The following is a 19,664-nucleotide window of genomic DNA, read 5'->3' as shown; positions in this document are numbered from 1 at the left end:
TGTAAAAATACACTTTTTTATCTTTTCAATGTAGATATAATCCTATTTGAAGAGAATATTAAAAGCCTATCTTTGAAAGCCTGAATCACTATGAGACCTGACTGCTCAGATGATAACCCCAGGCAGGAGCCTCTGGAGAGAAAAACCGGCAGTGACTGGGGCTGCCCGGGGAGAGCGTGTGGACAGACAGAGAACGGGGCGAACAGCAGAACTCTGGAACTAAGCAGCTTTTAGAAACAGCCAGAAACAAGACGATGGCTCAGGTGGTAAAGAATCCTCCTGCCGGTGCGGGAGACGCTGGTTCAGTCCTTGGGTCAGGAATATCGCCTGGAGGAGGAAATGGCAACCCACTCCAGTATTCTTGCCTGGGAAATCCCATGGACAAAGGAGCCTGGTGGGCTATAGTCCATACGGTTGCAAAGAATCAGAAACCCATGCATTCAAATAAGTGATCAAAAATGTTCACTTGTTGTTGCTGTTGTTTAGTTGCCAAGTTGTGTCTGACTCTTTGCGACCCTGTGGGCTGTAGCTCGCAAGGCTCCTCTGTCCATGGAATTCTCCAGGCAAGAATACTGAAGTGGGTTGCCATGCCCTCCTCCAGGGGATCTTCCCGACCACCCAGGGATTGAACCTGTGTCTCTTGCATTGGCAGGCAGATTCTTTACCACTGCAGCACCGGGGAAGCCCCAGCCCTAGGACTAGAACCAATTAAAATTGGTTCTATCAATTAAAATTGATATCTATCAAAATAGTCACAGGGACCTTTCTCAATGCCAAAACACTGGAATTTAGGAGGCAGAGCAGATGACAAAGAGGATCTAAGTATCCACATTCTAAAGGGAACTACCAGGCTTTCCCTGGAGGTCCAGTGGTTAAGATTTGCCTTCCACTGCAGGGGGTGCAGGGTCAGTCCCTCATCAGGAAGCTAAGGGCCCACATGCCTTGTGGCCAAAAAACCAAAACAGAAGCAGTATGATAAAAAATTCAATAAAGACTTTTTAAAAAATGGTCCACATCAAAAAAAACTTTAAAAAAAGTATAAGAAAAAATAAAGAGAACTACCAACGTAAGGTGGATCTCACCCTTAGAGTTCCTTAAGAAGGATCACCGGCCAACACCCCACTCTTTCCCGTCTAAGACAGAGAACTGAGATGCACTGAAGGAAAAAAAAAGAATCACTCATAGAATCGGGGATCCCTGCAAGGAGGGACTGTCAGTCCATTCTCCAGGTGGGCATCAGCTTAGACTGGATCCACTGATCTGTCCTGGCAGAGAAAGACTGGAGAACTGAAGGGAGCTGTCCAGATAGGGAGGAGGCAGCGCTGGAGCAGCCTCTACCCCCACCATCTGCACAGCATGGATGTGAACACTGTAGCCCTCCAGGCACTTCTCTCATGGAATTCTCCAGACAAGAATACTAGAATGGGTTCCCATTTCATTCTTGAGAGGATCTTCCCAATCCAGTGATCAACTCTGAGTCTCCTGTGTCTCCTGCATTGGCAGGCAGATACTTTACCACTGAACCACCAGGGAAGCCCATGGATCAAGTGGTCAACACCAAAGGATCTGGATTCAAACCATTCTGTCAGCATCCACTCAACTGGGCTGCCTGGAAGAGGATCCCAGCAGTATGAGACAAGCCAGAGCTGGGCCTCCTGCTTCAGAAAAGGCAGGCGCTGCAGAACCCTTTGAAGAACTCACACGTGCCACCCAGGGGGTGCAGAGAGTCAATGAGAGCCGGACAGATGATGACAAGGACCACACAGTGGCATCCAGTTAAGAGCTGTTTGCCCTTCTCCCCATCCCCTCTCCTTGCTTCCAGCTTCAGGAGAGCTGGATCCAAAATAACTAAAAGGAAGAAAGATCTCTAAACCAGTCCTCACCACTGGTTGAGGTGAGAGGAGAATGGATCTCAGTACAACCCCACTTCAGTTACCTGGAGCCCTGTGTTAAGGCTAGACTAGACAGAAGGGAGATGAGATTTAAATCAAGTGGGGAATTGAAATTTTAAATCAGACTGGACGTTTAATAAATGCAGGGTTCTCTGGTGATCCAGTGGTTGAGAATCCACCTGCCAATGCGGGGGACACAGGTTCGATCCCCAGTCCAGGAAGATCCCACATGCTGTAGAGCAACTAAATCTGTGTGCCACAACTACTGAGCCTATTCTCTAGGGCCTGGGAGCAGCAACAACTGAAGCCCGTGGACCCGAAAGCCTGCGCTCCACAAGAGAAGCCACTGCAATGAGAAGCCCGCACACCACACCTAGACAGTAGCCCCCACTCGCCACAACTAGAGAAAGCCTGTGTACAGCAACGGAGACCCAGCACAGCCAAAAATCTAAAAATAAATAAATAAAAATAAATAAATAAATAAATGCGAGTGAATTTGCCCAAGAGTGCACGGAGGCATGGAAACAGATTGGATTTGGCCAAGCATAGCTGGAGCCCGTGACTGGCTTTGTGTTTATATCTGCCTGAGCTGAGACTTCTCAATGAAGAAGGCTGGAAGAGGGTTGGAACAGCAGCAGCTGTCTTCTCAGGGAAGATCTGGGTCCCTGAGGAGAAGGCCCAGAGCAACAGGAAGCATCCAGGGCCAGGGCATGACAGGAAGAGGGGAGGCCTCTCCAGCTGCCTGACTGAAGGGAACAGCGAGCTCCTCCAGAAATGGTCAAGAGCGAGTTAGGAAAACGAGGCTGCAGACCTCATGGCTTGCTCTGCAATCTATCATGATTATTGTGGTCAGTGATTATAAAGACTTCAGTTTTAGCTGATTCAATAAAGATAATCTAGTTTTTATTAAGTGAATTGGCACATCCCTTCCTCCTTGCATCTCAGCCTCACAGGGCTGTTAACTCTCCATCAGCCAACTGCAGCAAAGCCCACATGCAGCAAAGAAGACCCAATGCAGCCAAAAAAGAAAAACCCAGAATGATTCATTCAGTTCTGTTCAGTCGCTCAGTCATGTCTGACTCTTTGCTTCCCCATAAGCTGCAGCACGCCAGGCTTCCCTGTCCTTCACTATCTCCTGGAATTTGCTCAGATTCATGTCTTTTGAGTCTGTGATGCCATCCAACCATCTCGACCTCTGTCATACCCTTCTCTTCCTGCCCTCAGTCTTTCCTAGCATCGGGGTCTTTTCCAGTGAGTCAGCTGTTCACATCCAGTGGCCAAAGCACTGGAGCTTCAGTTTCAGCATGGTGGTGGCAGCACTTATAAGGAAAAGTGAAAGCGAAGCCGCTCAGTTGTGTCTGCCGACTCTTTGCCACCCCATGGACTGTAGCCTACCAGGCTCCTCCGTCCATGGGATTTTCCAGGCAAGAGTACTGGAGCGGGTTGCCATTTCCTTCTCCAGGGGATCTTCCCAACCTAGGGATCGAACCCAGGTCCCCCACATTGTAGGCAGATGCTTTTACCATCTGAGAGAGACTAAAGACGACCCCAAGAGGACTTCCCTGGCTGTCCAGCGATTAATTAAGACTCTGTGCTTCCAATGCAGGCGGCATGGGTTCAATCCCTGGTCAAGGAACTAAGATTCTACGTGCCATGTGGTGTGGCCCCCTCCCCCAATTTTTTTTCTAAGACGACTCCAAGGGTCCCCCAAACAACCAAATCCTCAGAGGAGGGGCAGCTTTGAAACAAATCCAGGCTGACACTAAGGAGATAACCAAGTATCCAACCCTCAGGAGCAGAAACTGATCTAGCCTTCACTGTAACATTCACCCAGGCCGTGTGATGGGACCACCCACAGCTGCAGAGAACCTTCCCTGAGAAGATCAAGTCCCACCTCCCAGCCTCTGCAGCATTCTCCCTTCTCAGCTGATGCCTCTTGGGTGCCCCCTACAGTTCCCCAGCAGAAATTACAGACACTTAGCTTGTTTGAAGGACATCAAATCAGTCCATCCTAAAGGAAATCAACCCTGAATATCCACTGGAAGGACTAATGCTGAAGCTGAAGCTCCAATACTTTGGTCACCTGAGGTGAAGAGCCAACTCATTGGAAAAGACCCTGATTCTGGGAAAGATTGAGGGCAGGAGGAGAAGGGGACAACAGAGGATGAGATGGTTGGATGGCATCACCGACTTGATGGACACAAGTTTGAGCAAACTCTGGGAGACAGTGAAGGACAGGGAAGCCTAGCATGCTGCACTTCATGGGGTCACAGAGTCAGACACGACTCAGCGATAGAACGACAACATTTGTTTTAAAAGGTTAATATATCAAGGGCCTTTACTACATGTTGCTGTTTAGTCACTCAGTCAGTCGTGTCTGATTCTTTGTGACCCAATGGACTGTAGTCTGCCAGGCTTCTCTGTCCATGGGATTCTCCAGGCAAGAATACTGGAGTGGGTTGCCATCTCCTTCTCCAGGAGATCTTCCTCACCCAGGGATCAGACCCACATATCCTATATTGGCAGGTGGATTCTTTACCTTTGAGCCACCTGGGAAGTCATGCCAGACAGCTTTTTTTTTTCCGTTCACAATGGATTGACTCCTCCAGAAAAGTCTGTGAGGTAGGCACCCCCTCTCTACAAATGTGGACACTGAGATGCAGAGATGTTTGTATGACAGGCCTTGAAGTGGTGCAGCTGGGATTCCAACAGCCGATGCTGCAGATGATAAAGACAACTAGCCTGAAATCTCCACTTACAGCCTCCTGTGCACACACTGCCCCACACATGGAATCAACACTGCCAAGCCACACAGATATGGAAAAATCAACAAGAGGTCAGTGAGTGATTCAAGCTGGGGAGGCACTGCCCTTGGCCAAAGGTCAACAGACTGCCTCAAAGCTCATTTTAATTTTATAGGGTGGAAGAAAACAAAACGAAACCCCGTGCCGTGAAGCCTCAGCCCCATTTGACCAGGAACAAATCTCTGTTTCAGATCTGATGAGATGGAAAAGCAAGTCTCCACCCACCATGCCCCAACCCTACACCTCGCTGACCACAGAAATCCTAAGGTTACCCTGAAAAGATTTACATCTGTTCTAATAAAAGCAATCTATTAAAATATGGATGGGGTAGCATCAATAAAGTGAATAATGGGGGAGAAGCTGTACCTCACTAGCCAGTTCTGTATGAGTCACAGAAATCATGGGACACTGGAGCTGAAAGGGGCCTTAGAAACACTAAGTCTGAGAGTAAAATGCGAAGCAGAGAGGTCTGATTAATCTCTCTAAGGGTGTATCTCTTTATTTATGTGCACAAGCCCATCTAAGAGATGTTAGAGCCTTATTAAGCGTCAGGGCCTTTGCCAGACCCTGAGAGTACAGAGGCCACTAAGCCATGTGATGACAAGTTACATGATCAGGGAGGGGCTTCCTTGTTCCAATTCACACTAGATACTGAATGGACCAGCATGTTCTAATTCACACAGGGTGCAGTATGGGTTCGAAGCAGCTCTCAGGACAAAATACTTAGATGTGCTCTGCACTTTATTATTTTTTAAAGGTTTTATTGATGTGGACCATTTTTAAAGTCATCATTGAATCTGTTACAAAACTGCTTCTGTTTTATGTTTTGGTCTTTCAGTCACAGGGCATGTGGGATCCTAGCTCCCCTACCAGAGATCAGACCCACACCCCCTGCATTGGAAGGCGAAGCCCCAACCACTGGATAGCCAGGAAATCTTGCTCTGCACCTTCCCTGGTGGCTCAGCCAGTAAAGAATCCACATACAATCCACACGCAGTGCAGCAGACTGCCCGAGTTCAATGCCTGGGCTGGGACGATCCCCTGGAAAAGGGAATGACAGCCCACTCCAGTATTCTTGCCTGAGAAATCCCATGAACAGAGGAGCCTGACGGGCTACAGTCCATGGGGTCGCAAAGAGTCAGACACGAGTTAGCGCCTAAATCATCAACAAATTGCTTGGCTGAATCCAGTCTACAAATATATTTGTCTGGCTTGCAACCCTTTAAAAACTGGGAGATCACATAGGAGGTCTGGATAACCAGCTATCTTGAGCAACAATATGATCCAGCAACCCTGAGTTTGGACTCTCATTTGGCAATGATGGCTGGAATTGAGTAGAGGCTGCCCTTAAGAGATGGAGAAGGTACCATCAACTTTGCCACAGTCTCAGCTATTCCCAATTGCCTCTCAGGCAAGGCAAGCTTCCTTCCTTGGTTGGCGTCTGCCCAGAAAGTATATGATGATACAGTGCTAGAGCAGTCCCCCTCCAGACTGGCGGGAAAGACGAGAGACTAAAGACAGGCTGCATAGGGCAGGCATACTGGTGGCCTCCACTCCATCTTCCGGAGCCTGCAGGAGCTGAGCCGGGCCAGTTGCTGGCACAACCAGTAGTACAGTGGGCAGCTTTGCACTTGACCTGTTGCTGGCAGCCTCATCTGGGTGCGGGGACTGTGAGCCATGGGCCACTGCTGCTCCGCCCACCAGGTGCACCAGCCTCCTCACCGGACACTGGGCTTCTCCAATGAGCACCTCATGCCCTTCCCCTCCAGCAATCCAAAAACCCAGATGGCCTCTACAGGACCCACCTGCTTGCCGTGCAGCCCAGCCCCACCAGCCAAGTGATCACCACTGACCCCAAGCTGCCTGTGGAGGCAGCGACTGAGAACTGCGCCAAGAAGCTGAGACTGGCCTTCCTAAGGGATTTCATTCTGGTTTTCAATCTGTTGATTCTGGGTGTAGATCCCGATGGCAGCCCCTGTTCACCCTTCCCAGACCCCAATCTCCTGCACGATCAGGAGTCACCCCCATCGGCGATTCCCCCAGCCACCTCAGCAGCGCGGGACCCTCACACTTCCCTGCTGAACACAGCTAGTGCTCTCATCTTCGTGGCCAGTGGAGCAGGCAAGACAGCCATTCTAAAGCACATTTGGGAGGACGAGGAGGAAAACCAGTCTCCACCACCCTGGTCCAGCTCTGCACAGGGAGACTTGGCTGGTTTCTGGAAGAGGCAGTATCCCAACTCCTGACCTTGCCTCTCAAGAAGTATTCCACTTTGTAACCAGCACCAAGAGATGCTATAGCTGAGACTATGCACAGCCCAAGTAGGAAGAGGCCTTCCGGGGCTGGGACCTGCTGCCAGCCCACTAAAGACTTTATTTTAGAAAAGCAGTTTTGTGCCAGTGGAAGCTGAAAGGGTGCAGCCACCAGTGCTGCCAGGGGTCTCAGGCTATGTGCTGTGACTCAGGTGACTCAGTTACTAGAAAGAGTATTTGTGTGTATAAAGAAAGAAAGAGGGAGGGAAAGGGAAAAAAGGGAAGACAGGGAGAAAGAAAGAGTGAAAAGAACTACAAAACAGTATGTGTTGATGGACATACACACAGAATACTTATTTAGTGGCTGAACTAAGGCCAGAACCTGGGCTCTGCCCATTCATCACGCCCTGGCCTCCAGCAGCCGTATGCCCCTCCAGGGCACATGCAGACAGCCATTCCAGACTGAAACAGACAGGATCCATCACAGCCCCAAGCCACCCCTTGTATATAGTATCCACTGTGGTATTAGGACTCAGAGAGGACCCAAGGGATTGGATTATTCTTACAGCTAAGGCAAAGAGAAATACCATTTGCTGGAGGTAAGAAACAATATTAGATTCTCTTTGGTACACGATTAACATCAGCCACACTACAACTTAGGTGATTTAGAATAATACTCCTAAGTAAACTGAGGGATGCCCACCATTCCTCTTCCCCATCTTATTACCTGCAGGAGGGCAGAGTGCATGAAGACCAGCCACATTAGCAGCCACCAGGGGCTCTTCAGGGAAGCCATGGGGTCGGGTCTCCCCAGGGGTGTCTCACTTGTAGCCTAAAGAGGAGAAAAGATTTGGTTTCCATTCAGCTCCAGACCCAGCAGTGGCAACACTCATGACTTACCAGATCAACAGAGGGAGTAACCCTGAGCCCCACATACTGTCTTGGAAAGCTTTGTGTTGGCCCTTGGATGGAGCTACCTACTGTAGAGTACAGGCTGTCTGGGACTCTCTTTAGGAGGAGTCCATATCAAAGTCAGGAGGGGATCTAGACCCGCCTGCACGGTGCAGCCCATACCTCCAGCCCTCCAAAAGCCAAGCCATCTCTGCACCAACCACTTCCCAGCCCATTTGTCAGCAGCAGGGTGTGGCTGTTGGCATCCGACTCAGGGAAGCCAGCGTGGAGCCAAGGGTTAGGGCACCTGCCAGCTTCTGCTACTTCAGGCACAAATAAGTGTAAGCCCTACTAAGCCAACCCAGAGAGGGGAAGGAGCCTGCCTAAGATCACACCGCAAGACAGTGACCATTCTAGGACTGGCATGCGGGTCTTCTGCTAGTTCCCCACCAGAAGACACCGTTCATCGTCCTCGGAGCCCCCGCCCTGCAGCCAGCGAGCTGAGTGAGGAGGGGTTCAGAGGGTACAGCCTTGGAGAAGCCCACGAGCACAATAGGTGAGGGCAAGCCAGCGGGAGGCTGGAGGGCAGCGGGGGCTTTCCTCAGAGTCCTCCTGACGGTTTGCAGGGAAATCAGGATGGGTCAAGCCTGGAAAAGCCAAAAAGCCGAGGTCACCCTCGCCTCTCGCTTCGCCTCGCGGGCGCCTTGGCGAGCTGGTGTCCGGGGGCGGGTCGGTGGCTTCTCTCCATCTGGAGAAAGCATTAAGGGCCTGGCCTAATGCGATCCGCAAATGTGCTGCTGTTTCCGACCTGAGGCGGCGACTCTGGGCCGAAGGGAGGCGGCCAGTGCGGGGCCCTGGGACTGCGCGCCCCCCTCGCTCGCTCGCACCAGCGGTCCCCAGCGCGCACTCCTCCTCCGAGTATCCGCCGCCCGGCGGTCCCCGCTCCCCCGCTGCGTCCGGGTCCCGCACCGCCACTGGCCGCGGCGGGCGCGTCGCGCAGCCCTTGGCGCTCTGGGCGCTCGCAACCCGCTTGCCAAGCGGCAGGAGCTTCCGACGCCCGAGCCCACTAGCTGCTGTCAGCCTGTTTTCTACCTAGAAAGCCCCCAATCCGAAGATTCCCCAAGTCGGTGGAGTTCCCTCACGCTCAAGCGTCCCCGAATGTCTCTCCCCTAAACCACTGGGACCCACGGAGCCTGCCCGGCCAGAGGTCTCCGAGCCTCGCCGAGGGCCCGGGTCCTGAAGTTCCCGGGAACCGAGTCGTGCCCTGCCGCTCGGAGCCCCTCAACCCCACTGCGCCGCCTTGCTCTCCCCCACACCCGCGGTGGAAGAGCCTTCTCGCCCCCGGGCGCCAAGCTCCGAGCACCCACCTGGCGCCGCAGAAGCGTCCGGGACTTGCAGCCGGGCGGCGCGGGCTCGGCGCGCGCTGGGGAGAGGCGGACGGCAGCGGCCCGGTCCACACCTCGTGCGGGATCCGGGACCCGTACCTTCCCCGACGCCGGCCTCCAGCCCGCGGCGCCGCAGTCGTCGCCGCCGCCGCCGCCGCCGAGAAGTTAAATGGGGCTGGGACGGGGGCCGCCCCGCCTCTCCCGCCCCCTCCGGGCGTGCGGAGCGCGGCGCTGGCCCCGGCCCAGAAGCGGAGGGCGCGCGCCGCCACCTGCACCGCCCGGCAAGTGCACAGCGCGCCCGGGCGCCCGCCCGCCCTCGCGTCGACCCCGCGCCCTCCGCCCTTGCCGGGGACGCCGCGGGCTCGAAGGGAGCGCGCGAGGGGCGGGAGCCGGGCGGCTCGGAGTGCGCGGGGCTGCGGCGACGGCGAGACTCGGCTGGAACGCTCCTCCGCCCGCTTCCTGGAAGCCACTCCTCGCCCTGGGCCGGCCGCCAGGCGTGGTGCCAAGAGCCGGGACTGCCGACGCCGCCACCGCCGCCGCCGGCAGGCGCGCAGGGAAAGGCGGCCGCTGAGCCGCGAGCCAGCCGGGACGCCCCGCCTCAGCCGGAGCCGGGAGCGGGGATGCCATCGCCAACCCCCGCCCCAACCTCCCCGAACCTCCGCCCGCCCCGCCCGGGCCCGGGCGCCGACTCTGCTAAGTCAGGCCCAGCGGCCACACGGAGGTTTGCCCGGAACCGCTGGCTCGTGCCTGCGAGCCTCCGGCGCTCCCGGCCAGGCATGACCAAAGTCGGAGACCAGTGGCCCCTCCCGGCCTGCCCGCCTTCACCTCCAGCGGCGCCCAGAGCACACTCTGGGCCTGGGCCAGTGGACTCCGGTGAGCTCGCTCCCCACTCGGACCCTTGGCTACCAGGGACCACCAGCGACCTGGTGCCTCTTGCTATGAGCCGAACTTGGGTAACAGAGCTGCGCAGCTGCCCAAACACTGGGGTGCCCGGGCCTGAGATTTGGGGTGGCGGTGTCAGGGACCCGGAGTAGGGTGAATTTCCTCGTGGAGGTGGTGAGAAGTAGGCCTTGACCTAATCTCAGAGGTGTGAATACAAGGGCCTCGGGATGGCTTTCAAAATCTCATTATGCCTAGGGCTAAGTCTTCACAGTCCCCATTTCCTTGGGTGCTTAGTGTGTGCCAGCCATGTGCCAAGCTCTTCATGTGCAGCTCATCTTCACAAGAGCCCCATGGTGTTAGTAGCATTCTTCCCATTTCATGGATGGGGAAGCTGAGACCCAAGGGACACATAACTTGTAGGCAATGAGTTGCAAAGTCAAGGCTGGAGCCCTCATCTCCTTTCTCTAAAGGCTCCACTGTTCAGCCCTGAAGGTTGTCTCCTGCCTTTTCTGTGGCTGGTACCTTACAGGTGGTGGCAGAGTTTTATCCAGGGGAGCTGGTGCTGCCTGCCTACCTCCCTCATCTTCCCTTCCTCACTGTGGGACTTCCTCTGGCCCAGAGGAGGACCTCCAAGACTGTCTCTGTCTCTCCACTCCGGGTAGAAGGACTGGAATCTTTTGGGAAGTGAGCAGCAGACAGTCAGTGTGAAGGGGGCAGAGGAGAGACTGGTCACTAAGTGCAGGGGAGGCTGGGCTAAACCAGAAAGATTGCAGCCATGTACAATTGATTCTCCTTATTTGCCATGTGAGTTTTGTTCTCATAAAGTCAAAAGAACTTTAAAGTGAATTTGGGAATACCAAACCATTGCTCCTGGGGAAAGCACAGGATTCAACTCCTGCCAGCCTCTGAGCTATAAAGCTACCTGGTGGCTTAGATGGTAATGCGTCCACTTGCAATGTGGGAGACCCAGGTTCTATCCCTGGGGCAGGAAGATCCCCTGGAGAAGGAAGTGGCAACCCACTCCAGTATTCTTGCCTGGAAAATTCCATGGATGGAGGAGCCTGGTGGGCTAAAGTCCATGGGGCCACCAAGAGTCAGACACGACTGAGCCTCTGAGCTACGTTCTTGTCAGCTGATCAATACATAACATTAATTTATGTGTGTTTCCCCTTAAAGACATATTTGTTGTTATTCTTGTTGTATAATCCCTAAGTCATATCCGACTCTTCTGTGTCCCCACGGACTGTAGCCCGCCAGACTCCTCTGTCTATGGGATTCTCCAGGCAAGAATACCGGAGTGGGTAGCCATTCCCTCCTCCAGGGGATCTTCCTCACCCAGAGATGAAACCCACGTCTCCTGCACTGCAGGAGGATTCTTTACCACTGGAGCCACCAGGGACGCTCTAAAGATATCTTCAGTTCAGTTCAGTTCAGTTGCTCAGTCGTGTCCGACTCTTTGCGACCCCATGAATTGCAGCACGCCAGGCCTCCCTGTCCATCACCAACTCCCGGAAGGAGTTCACTCAAACTCACTTCCATCGAGTCGGTGATGCCATCCAGCCATCTCATCCTCTGTCCTCCCCTTTTCTTCCTGCCCCCAATCCCTCCCAGCATCAAAGTCTTTCCCAGTGAGTCCGCTCTTCGCATGAGGTGGCCAGAGTACTGGAGTTTCAGCTTTAGCATCATTCCTTCCAAAGAACACCCAGGACTGATCTCCTTTAGAATGGACTGGTTGGATCTCCTTGCAGTCCAAGGGACTCTCAAGAGTCTTCTCCAACACTACAGTTCAAAAGCATCAATTCTTTGGCGCTCAGCTTTCTTCACAGTCCAACTCTCACATCCATACATGACCACTGGAAAAACCATAGCCTTGCCTAAAGACATCTTACTTAACATATATTATTGATTCATTAATGCTGAACCCACAATTTGTGCCCAAGTAAGTTTATCTCACAGGTATCTCTAACACAAGGCTTTTCTGCACAGGGCATATCACAGGATTCCTCTGCTTAGGAGCATGAGAGAGCAAATCAGCACTGCTCTTGAGGGCCATTTTAAACAGAATCACCAAGAAAAAAAAAAAAGAATAAAACGTGAAAAGTGGCACTGAATAGGCCATCAGAGAATGCTTATTTACAGTATGAGAGCTGAAACAAGGTGGAACATGGGGCCTGGATGAATCTGAGCTAGGAACACGTGTATCAGTTCAGTTCAGTTCAGTCACTCAGTCGTGTCTGACTCTTTGCAACCCCATGAATCGCAGCATGCCAGGCCTCCCTGTCCATCACCAACTCCTGGAGTTCACTCAGACTCACGTCCATCGAGTCAGTAATGCCATCCAGCCATCTCATCCTCTGTCGTCCCCTTCTCCTTCTGCCCCCAATCCCTCCCAGCATCAAAGTCTTTTCCAATGAGTCAACTCTTCGCATGATGTGGCCAAAGTACTGGAGTTTCAGCTTCAGCATCATTCCTTCCAAAGAAATCCCAGGGCTGATCTCCTTCAGAATGGACTGGTTGGTTCTCCTTGCAGTCCAAGGGACCCTCAAGAGTCTTCTCCAACACCACAGTTCAAACGCGTCAATTCTTCGGCACTCAGCCTTCTTCACAGTCCAACTCTCACATCCATACATGACCACAGGAAAAACCATAGTCTTACTAGACGGACCTTAGTCGGCAAAGTAATGTCTCTGCTTTTGAATATACTATCTAGGTTGGTCATAACTTTTCTTCCAAGGAGTAAGCGTCTTTTAATTTCATGGCTGCAGTCACCATCTGCAGTGATTTTGGAGCCCCCCAAAAATAAAGTCTGACACTGTCTCTACTGCTTCCCCATCTATTTCCCATGAAGTGATGGGACTGGATGCCATGATCTTCGTTTTCTGAATGTTGAGCTTTAAGCCAACTTTTTCACTCTCCTCTTTCACTTAACTCAAAATTTCACCCCTCATCAGAGAACATGAATGTGCTGCAAATCTTGATTTGGGGGACTGCAAATACATTTTAGCAAGTAGGCAAGTTCGCAGATACGGAATCTGCAAGTAATGAGGACTGACTGTGTGTGCTTCTCCTGTCAAGGTGTAAACTCAAAGCCTGAGCTGAGCATAACATGCCTGCATGATCAATTGCTCAGTCAGGTCCGAATCTTTGTGACCCCATGGACTGTAGCCTGCCTGGCTCCTCTGTCCATGGGGATTCTCCAGGCAAGAATACTGGAGTGGGTTGCCATTTTCTTCTCCAGGGAATCTTCCAGAACCAAGGATCAAACCCATGTCTCCTGCACGGTAGGCATATTCTTTACCACTGAGCCACCTGGGATGCCCCTGTCAAGGTATGGTCGAGGAATAATGATTCCAAACACAATATACCAGACTCTATTCCAGGTACTTTGCTGGTATTAACTCTGTCCTTACACCAGCCCCTGGTAGCTCAACTGGTAAAGAATCCACCTGCAATGCAGGAGCTCCCCGTTCAATTCCTGGGTCAGGAAGATCTGCTGGAGAAGGGATAGGCTACCCACCCCAGTATTCTTGGACTTCCCTGGTAGCTTAGCTGGTAAAGAATCTGCCTGCAATGTGGGAGACCTGGGTTTGATCCCTGGGTTGGGAAGATCCCCTGAAGAAGGGAATGGCTACCCACTCCAGTATTCTGGCCTAGAGAATTCCATGGACTATATAGTCCATGGGTTCACAAAGACTGAGTAAAAGACTGAGAGACTTTCACTTTCACACCAGCCTGTGGGGTATCATGTTTATTCTACTTCACAAACTAGGAGACTGATGTAGACAAAGGTTTAGACACCACATGTTCTTAGCAATTAGACAATACCACATCTCACGTCATTCACATTCCAAAATAGAGCCTATTGCAAAAATCACATGAATATTCCAAATGAAACGGAGAATTCAAAGGGAGCTTATGCTTGTGCAGTGGCAGCCGGCACTCGCTCTGACTCAGGAAGGCACCAAGAAGGCTGCTGCAGTGGAGGAGGGTGGGGTTGTTAGAAGCTTTGAGCTGCTGGGCTCTCAGGTATTAATGGCTCAGCGGGGACTTCCTGTCTCATGTTCCTTGGCACACTCTTGACTCTGGAGTCAGCCTCCAGGGACTGCTCACACCGAGGAGGAGGCCAGGGATGAGCCTTTCTCTCCCACAAGTGCCGGGGAACATCAGGCCAGCCCCCTCAAGGAACAGTTGGGAGAACAATCAGGGAACTGGTGCAAAGCAAAGGCGAAGCATCACCAGTTCCCTGATGGAAGTTCCCCTTCCTGCTCACCCTGGCGGGTTGAGTAGTCAGTCCTGTGAGTGCCATTAAGGCACTGTGAGTTAGTGTTACCCATCCGAGCTCTGTCTGCTCGCTGCACAGCAGGCCAATAATCAAGAGACCAGGTGTTGAGGCAAGGAATAGTGACTTTATTCAGAAAGCCAGGCATCTGAGAAGATGGAGGACTACAGTACCATCTTATGGGGTCTGGACGCCAGTTTCTTTTATAGAACAGAGAGAGGGAAGAGGTGAGGAAGTAAAATAAAAAGGCCATGGGTCTTGCAGAATATCTCCTGGCTTGGCCAGCACTGGGGAGCTAGGAGAAGATGTATTAATTTCTTCAGAGGTCAGGGTGTCTCCCGGGGAGCTGAACAAAGGTACTTTAGTTTAACATCAGGCAGAGGGGCAGGGTTCCCTGAGGCAGGCCATTATGTGTGCTTACAGCCACAGACCGCATCCTTTTAGTGATGAGAGTACCAAAAGCAACAGGAAGCAAAGCTTAAAAGAAACAGATCCAACATGGAGTCAGGTATGCTCTTTCCTGTTACATCAAGATAGCAAACTCCCCAAGTCTGGGAGGGTGGGCTGAACCTCACAGGTCCTATCCCCAGATTCAATGCCTAATCACCCCCAGAGAGCTCTCCTCCATCACTCTACCCAAGTATAAATGCAGAGCCATCCTTCAGTCCCTGTAACTACTCCCCCCTGCCACCCACTCCCCTCTCCCCTGAAACCTGCCACCGTGTTTAAACAAGACATTACCGAAGACATGGAGGTGGGGAAGATTGGGGAATGGTAAGAACAGAAGGGAATGAACCCCCTAAAAGCTATATCTGTCTGATCAGGCTTCTGGGTGGGACTGCAGAACCAATCTCTCTCTGGTGGGTGGGGGAGGGGAGGTAGGGGTGGGGGGATTCAGACCCCTCACTGCCTAGCTCCTGGACTCTCCCCTCATGAGAACCCCCACCACCTGGGGACAAAGGCAATGCCTTTCAATTTGGAGAGGTCTAAGAAACCAAGTTCCATTTCCTCCCTAAAATCCATCCTCCTGCCTTCCCAGTCTCCCTTATCCGTCTCCCAGCATCGCCTACTGACCACAACCAGACACAACAATGCAACATTTGTTTCAGAGATATATAGAGAGGTAGAGAAAGAAATGGAAACCCATTCCTGTATTCCTGTCTGGGAAATCCTGTGGGCAGAGGAGCCTGTTGGGCTATAGTCCATGGGGTCACAAAGAGTCGGTCACAACTTAGTGGCTAAACAACAACAACATACAGAGAGGACCAGGAAGTTCCTACCAGTGATGCTGCTCTTGGGGTATGTGTGGATTTTATCCTGAGAAGTGACGTCACGTCAGGGCTTTGGCCTGAGTTTGTTCCTGATAACAGAATTACTCTTTCTGGTTGCGGGTCTTGTAGATGGGCTTGGGAAGCACACTCAAGACTGTGCTGGAGGCTTGGCGCACAGGAGCCCTTGGAGACAAATCCTAGAGAAGTTAGAGTTGACTGCAGAAGGCACGGAAGATCCACTGGGGAAACATTAGGTGAGCATGGTATCTTCCAGGTGCAAGTTTGCCCGGGAAGTGCTTTTATAGGAAAGACCTGGAAGGGAGCAAGGGGCACAAATAGGGATGGGTGGAGAGCAGAGACAGCCTGTGCACAAGGGTACGTGTGGATAGACACACAGGCAGGCTCAGAGACTGAGAGTCATGCCCTCATGGTAGTTTGAGTCACTTTTACGGAGCAGTTCTGGGTTTCCTTTGGCCAGTCGTCTCGCTTTGCCTGGTTCTGAGTCTGTATATGGTACATCTCAGGATCCTCCCAGGTTGACCCACTCTCTTAGCCAAGATGGAGTCTAGTGAAGAGGCCTATGGGTGGGTTGACATCAGCTGCTATGGCGTGGTGGCCCCTCCCTTTTTCACCTTCGAGCAGCCTTTCTGCGCATGTGTAGTCAGGAAGATTTCCTAGACCTTGAGAATGAGGAATATGTGGTCTTTTATCTGGGCAGGACTCAAGCTCTTCTCTTACTCCCGCTATTTTGGGGCATCTGTCCACTGGGGAGGAACTCCAGCAGCTCAGCCTGGGGCCCATCTCTCTCCTGCCTCACTCTCATAGGCCAAAATGGATGCTTCAGAGAAGGTCCCGGCTTTAAGCCCCTGACTGCCACACTCACATAAATGGGAGGTGGGTGTATGTTCCCATGACGAGGGTTTGGACAGAGCATCTGCCCCAACAGCATCTTGCACACCTGGCTTCTCAGGTGTTCCCCACCACACATGGAAAACAAGCTCAGCTAGAGGTGGTAGTTTTCTGTCTGTCCAGAGCCTGTCTTTGGAACAGAAATTTGCTTCATAAAAAGTGTTCAAGTCTCCTGCCTCATAAGCAAAAAAAAAAAAAAAAAAAGCCCTTGGGAAGAGGTGTGACAAGAGTGAAGGTCCTACTCGGCGAGGGGCTTTGTGCTCTTTGGCACGCCCTCATTCTTGGTTTCTGCTCTTGTCCTGCACCTAGATCCCCAGGGAGCCCCTTGGGGAGCCGGATCCATGATTTCAGGACTTCTTAGAGGTACTAGACCCATCATGTCAAGGGAGGAGGCTTGGGCATTCATACTTCTGTAGCACTGGAGGTCTGAGCCAGTCAGAATCTCTGTCAGGAGAGTGAGGTGGTGTTGGACAGACCTTTCTAGAAAGCTCCAAACCTTTGGGGTTGGGCAGGGGAGAGCTTTAGTCCCCCAAAGTGTTGCAAAGGAATAGGTGGGTTTTGGTGACCCTTCTCTGGGCCAGCAAACTCTCCAGGCCCCAGACCCAAGGCTAACTTCACGTGGCCTCTAGGGCTAGGAGGGGGCTGACTTGGCTGTTTTACGTGCATCTCATACTCTGATTGTATGTGTAAGTGTGTGTTTTGTGCTCAGTCATGTCCCAGTCTTCACAACCCTATGGACTGTAGCCCACCAGGCTCCTCTGTCCATGGGGTTTCCCAGGCAGGAATACTGGAGTGAGTTGCCATTTCCTTCTCCAGGGGATCTTCCTGACCCAGGGATCGAACCCTCCTCTCCTGAATTGCAGGTGGATTCTTTACCACTGAGCCAGGGGAAAGCCCATAAGCTTTTTGCATACAAGCAAATACTCAGGCCTCATTCAAGACTATAGCTTCTTTCTTTGCACATCATTCTAACAGGTTTGTTCATCTAGTTTTCAAGACTAAATTAGAAGCTCTGAGTTAGAAAGGGACAGAATCCCTACTCAGAAAAGGGGATACTGGCAGCCTAAAGGTGCTACAGAAAACCTGTAAAAGGCACAAAAGAAGTAAAAGACACCATAGGTCTGGTACAGTTTTGTTCACACTGGTAGGGCCTGAGAGGATCAGAGGGTCACTGCAAGGGCTTTGTTCATGCTCGTAAACTCAGGTTATCTGCAAATGCACTTGTTCATCATATTAAGTTTATGGATGTATGGAAATACAGGCTACGTTTCAGAAAAACAGTCACTCATCAAAGGGCTAAATTGTAAGAAAAAGAAAACAAAGGCAGGCACCATCTATTCCTTTAACAAGTTACCTTTAACTTCCTGAAAAGTTCACACCTGTCATGAACAGTCCTCCAATGAACATTGGGGTACATGCGTCTTTTTCTATTATGGTTCTCTCAGGGTATATGTACAGTAGTGGGACTGCAACAAAGGTCCATCTAGTCAAGGCTATGGTTTCCCCAGTGGTCACGTATGGATGTGAGAGTTGGACTATAAAGAAAGCTGAGCACCAAAGAATTGATGCTTTTGAACTGTGGTGTTGGAGAAGACTCTTGAGAGTCCCTTGGACTGCAAGGAGATCCAACCAATCCATCCTAAAGGAGATCAGTCCTGAATATTCATTGGAAGGACTGATGTTGAAGCTGAAACTCCAATACTTTGGCTACCTGATGCGAAGAGCTGATTCATCTGAAAAGACCCTGATGCTGGGAAAGGTTGAGGGCAGGAGGAGAAGGGGATGACAGAGGATGAGATAGTTGGATGGCATCACCAACTCGATGCACATGGGTTTGGGTAGACTCCAGGAGTTGGTGATGCACAGGGAGGCCTGGCCTACTGCGGTTCATGGGGTCACAAAGAGTCGGACACGAACTGAGCAACTGAACTGAACTGATGGTACTTTTATTTCTAATTTGTTAAGGAATCTTCGAACTGTTCTACATAGTGGCTGTACCAATTTACATAACATGTGTAAAATAGATAACTAGTGGGTGGGGCAGCGGGAAGCTGCTATATAGCACAGGGAACCCAGCCTGGCGCTCAGTAGCGTTCCACGTTAGAGGGTGGGAGGCTCGAGAGGGAGGGGATATGTATATATATATATATATATATATATATATATATATATATAATCACTCCCAGGTGGCGCTGGTGGTAAAAACAACAACAACAAAAAAAAACCCACCTGCCTATGCAGGACACACAGGAGGCATGGGTTCTACCCCTAGGTGGGGAAGATTCCCTGGAGGTAGGCATGGCAACCCACTCCAGTATTCTTGTCTAGAGAATTCCATGGACAGAGGAGCCTGGCAGGCAACAGTCCACAGGGTCGCAAAGAGTCAGACACGACTGAAGCAACTTAGCATGCATACACACACACACATATGTATATATATGTAAGAAAGTGTTAGTCGCTCAGTTGTGCCTGACTCTTTGCAACCCCATGGACTGCAGCCCACCAGGCTCCTCTGTCCATGAGATTTTCCAGGCAAGGTGTGTATATATATATATTTATATTTATATATAACTGATTCACATTGATGTATGGCAGAGACCATGACAACACTGTAAAGCAATTATCCTTCAATAAAAAAAGTTCACACCTAGCACATCATCTCTGACAATTCCAGACCAAGCTTTTATTCCAGAATTGATTCATTTGAGCAAAAAGAACAGAGTGCAAAGTACTCTGTACACTTCACTGTTTAAAAATGTGATACCAGTTTTCTTACAAGTTGTCAAGAAAGTTGTGCCCCAAAGAATTTTCTCCTGCGCTGCACTGCACGCCACTCACCCCACACTGCAAAATGAGACCCGCCTGTTTAGTCTGCTTCCTTATGTGTTCCTTACTCTGTCCGCTTGGCAATATTTGGGTTGGAAACACCACAAAGAAATACTTGAAAAGTCTTTTTTCAAATATAAGTTCAATAAAAACATTTCTATGTATTACATTTTGCAAAACACACTTAACTTCAGGAGAGTCTAGATAGCCAATTAAGCATTTTTTATCCCTTCTTTACCAAGACTTGGGCAAAATTTTTCTATGGATGAGTAT

At 51.2% G+C, this 19,664-nt stretch overlaps 1 protein-coding gene and 1 pseudogene across 5 annotated transcripts in view; one reads left to right on the top strand and one right to left on the bottom strand.

Moving 5' to 3' along the window:
• ADAMTSL3 (ADAMTS like 3) overlaps positions 1-9,874 on the bottom strand; it is a 387,010-nt gene extending 377,136 nt beyond the window's left edge. For all 5 annotated transcript variants that reach the window (XM_069558966.1, XM_069558965.1, XM_069558968.1 and 2 more), the window contains exons 1-2: positions 9,207-9,874; positions 7,676-7,780 (exon numbers count right to left, since the gene is read on the bottom strand). In XM_069558966.1, the coding sequence (XP_069415067.1) occupies positions 7,676-7,744 (69 nt within the window). In that variant the 5' untranslated portion in view covers positions 7,745-7,780; positions 9,207-9,874. The remainder of the gene's footprint in view (positions 1-7,675; positions 7,781-9,206) is intronic.
• On the top strand, positions 6,051-6,974 carry LOC138423724 (6-phosphogluconolactonase pseudogene; annotated as a pseudogene).
• Positions 9,875-19,664: the final 9,790 nt, after the last annotated feature.

This window comes from Ovis canadensis, chromosome 18 (assembly GCF_042477335.2).
Source record: "Ovis canadensis isolate MfBH-ARS-UI-01 breed Bighorn chromosome 18, ARS-UI_OviCan_v2, whole genome shotgun sequence".
Classification (NCBI taxonomy): Eukaryota; Metazoa; Chordata; class Mammalia; order Artiodactyla; family Bovidae; genus Ovis; species Ovis canadensis.
This window is presented reverse-complemented; position numbering and strand designations above follow the sequence as displayed.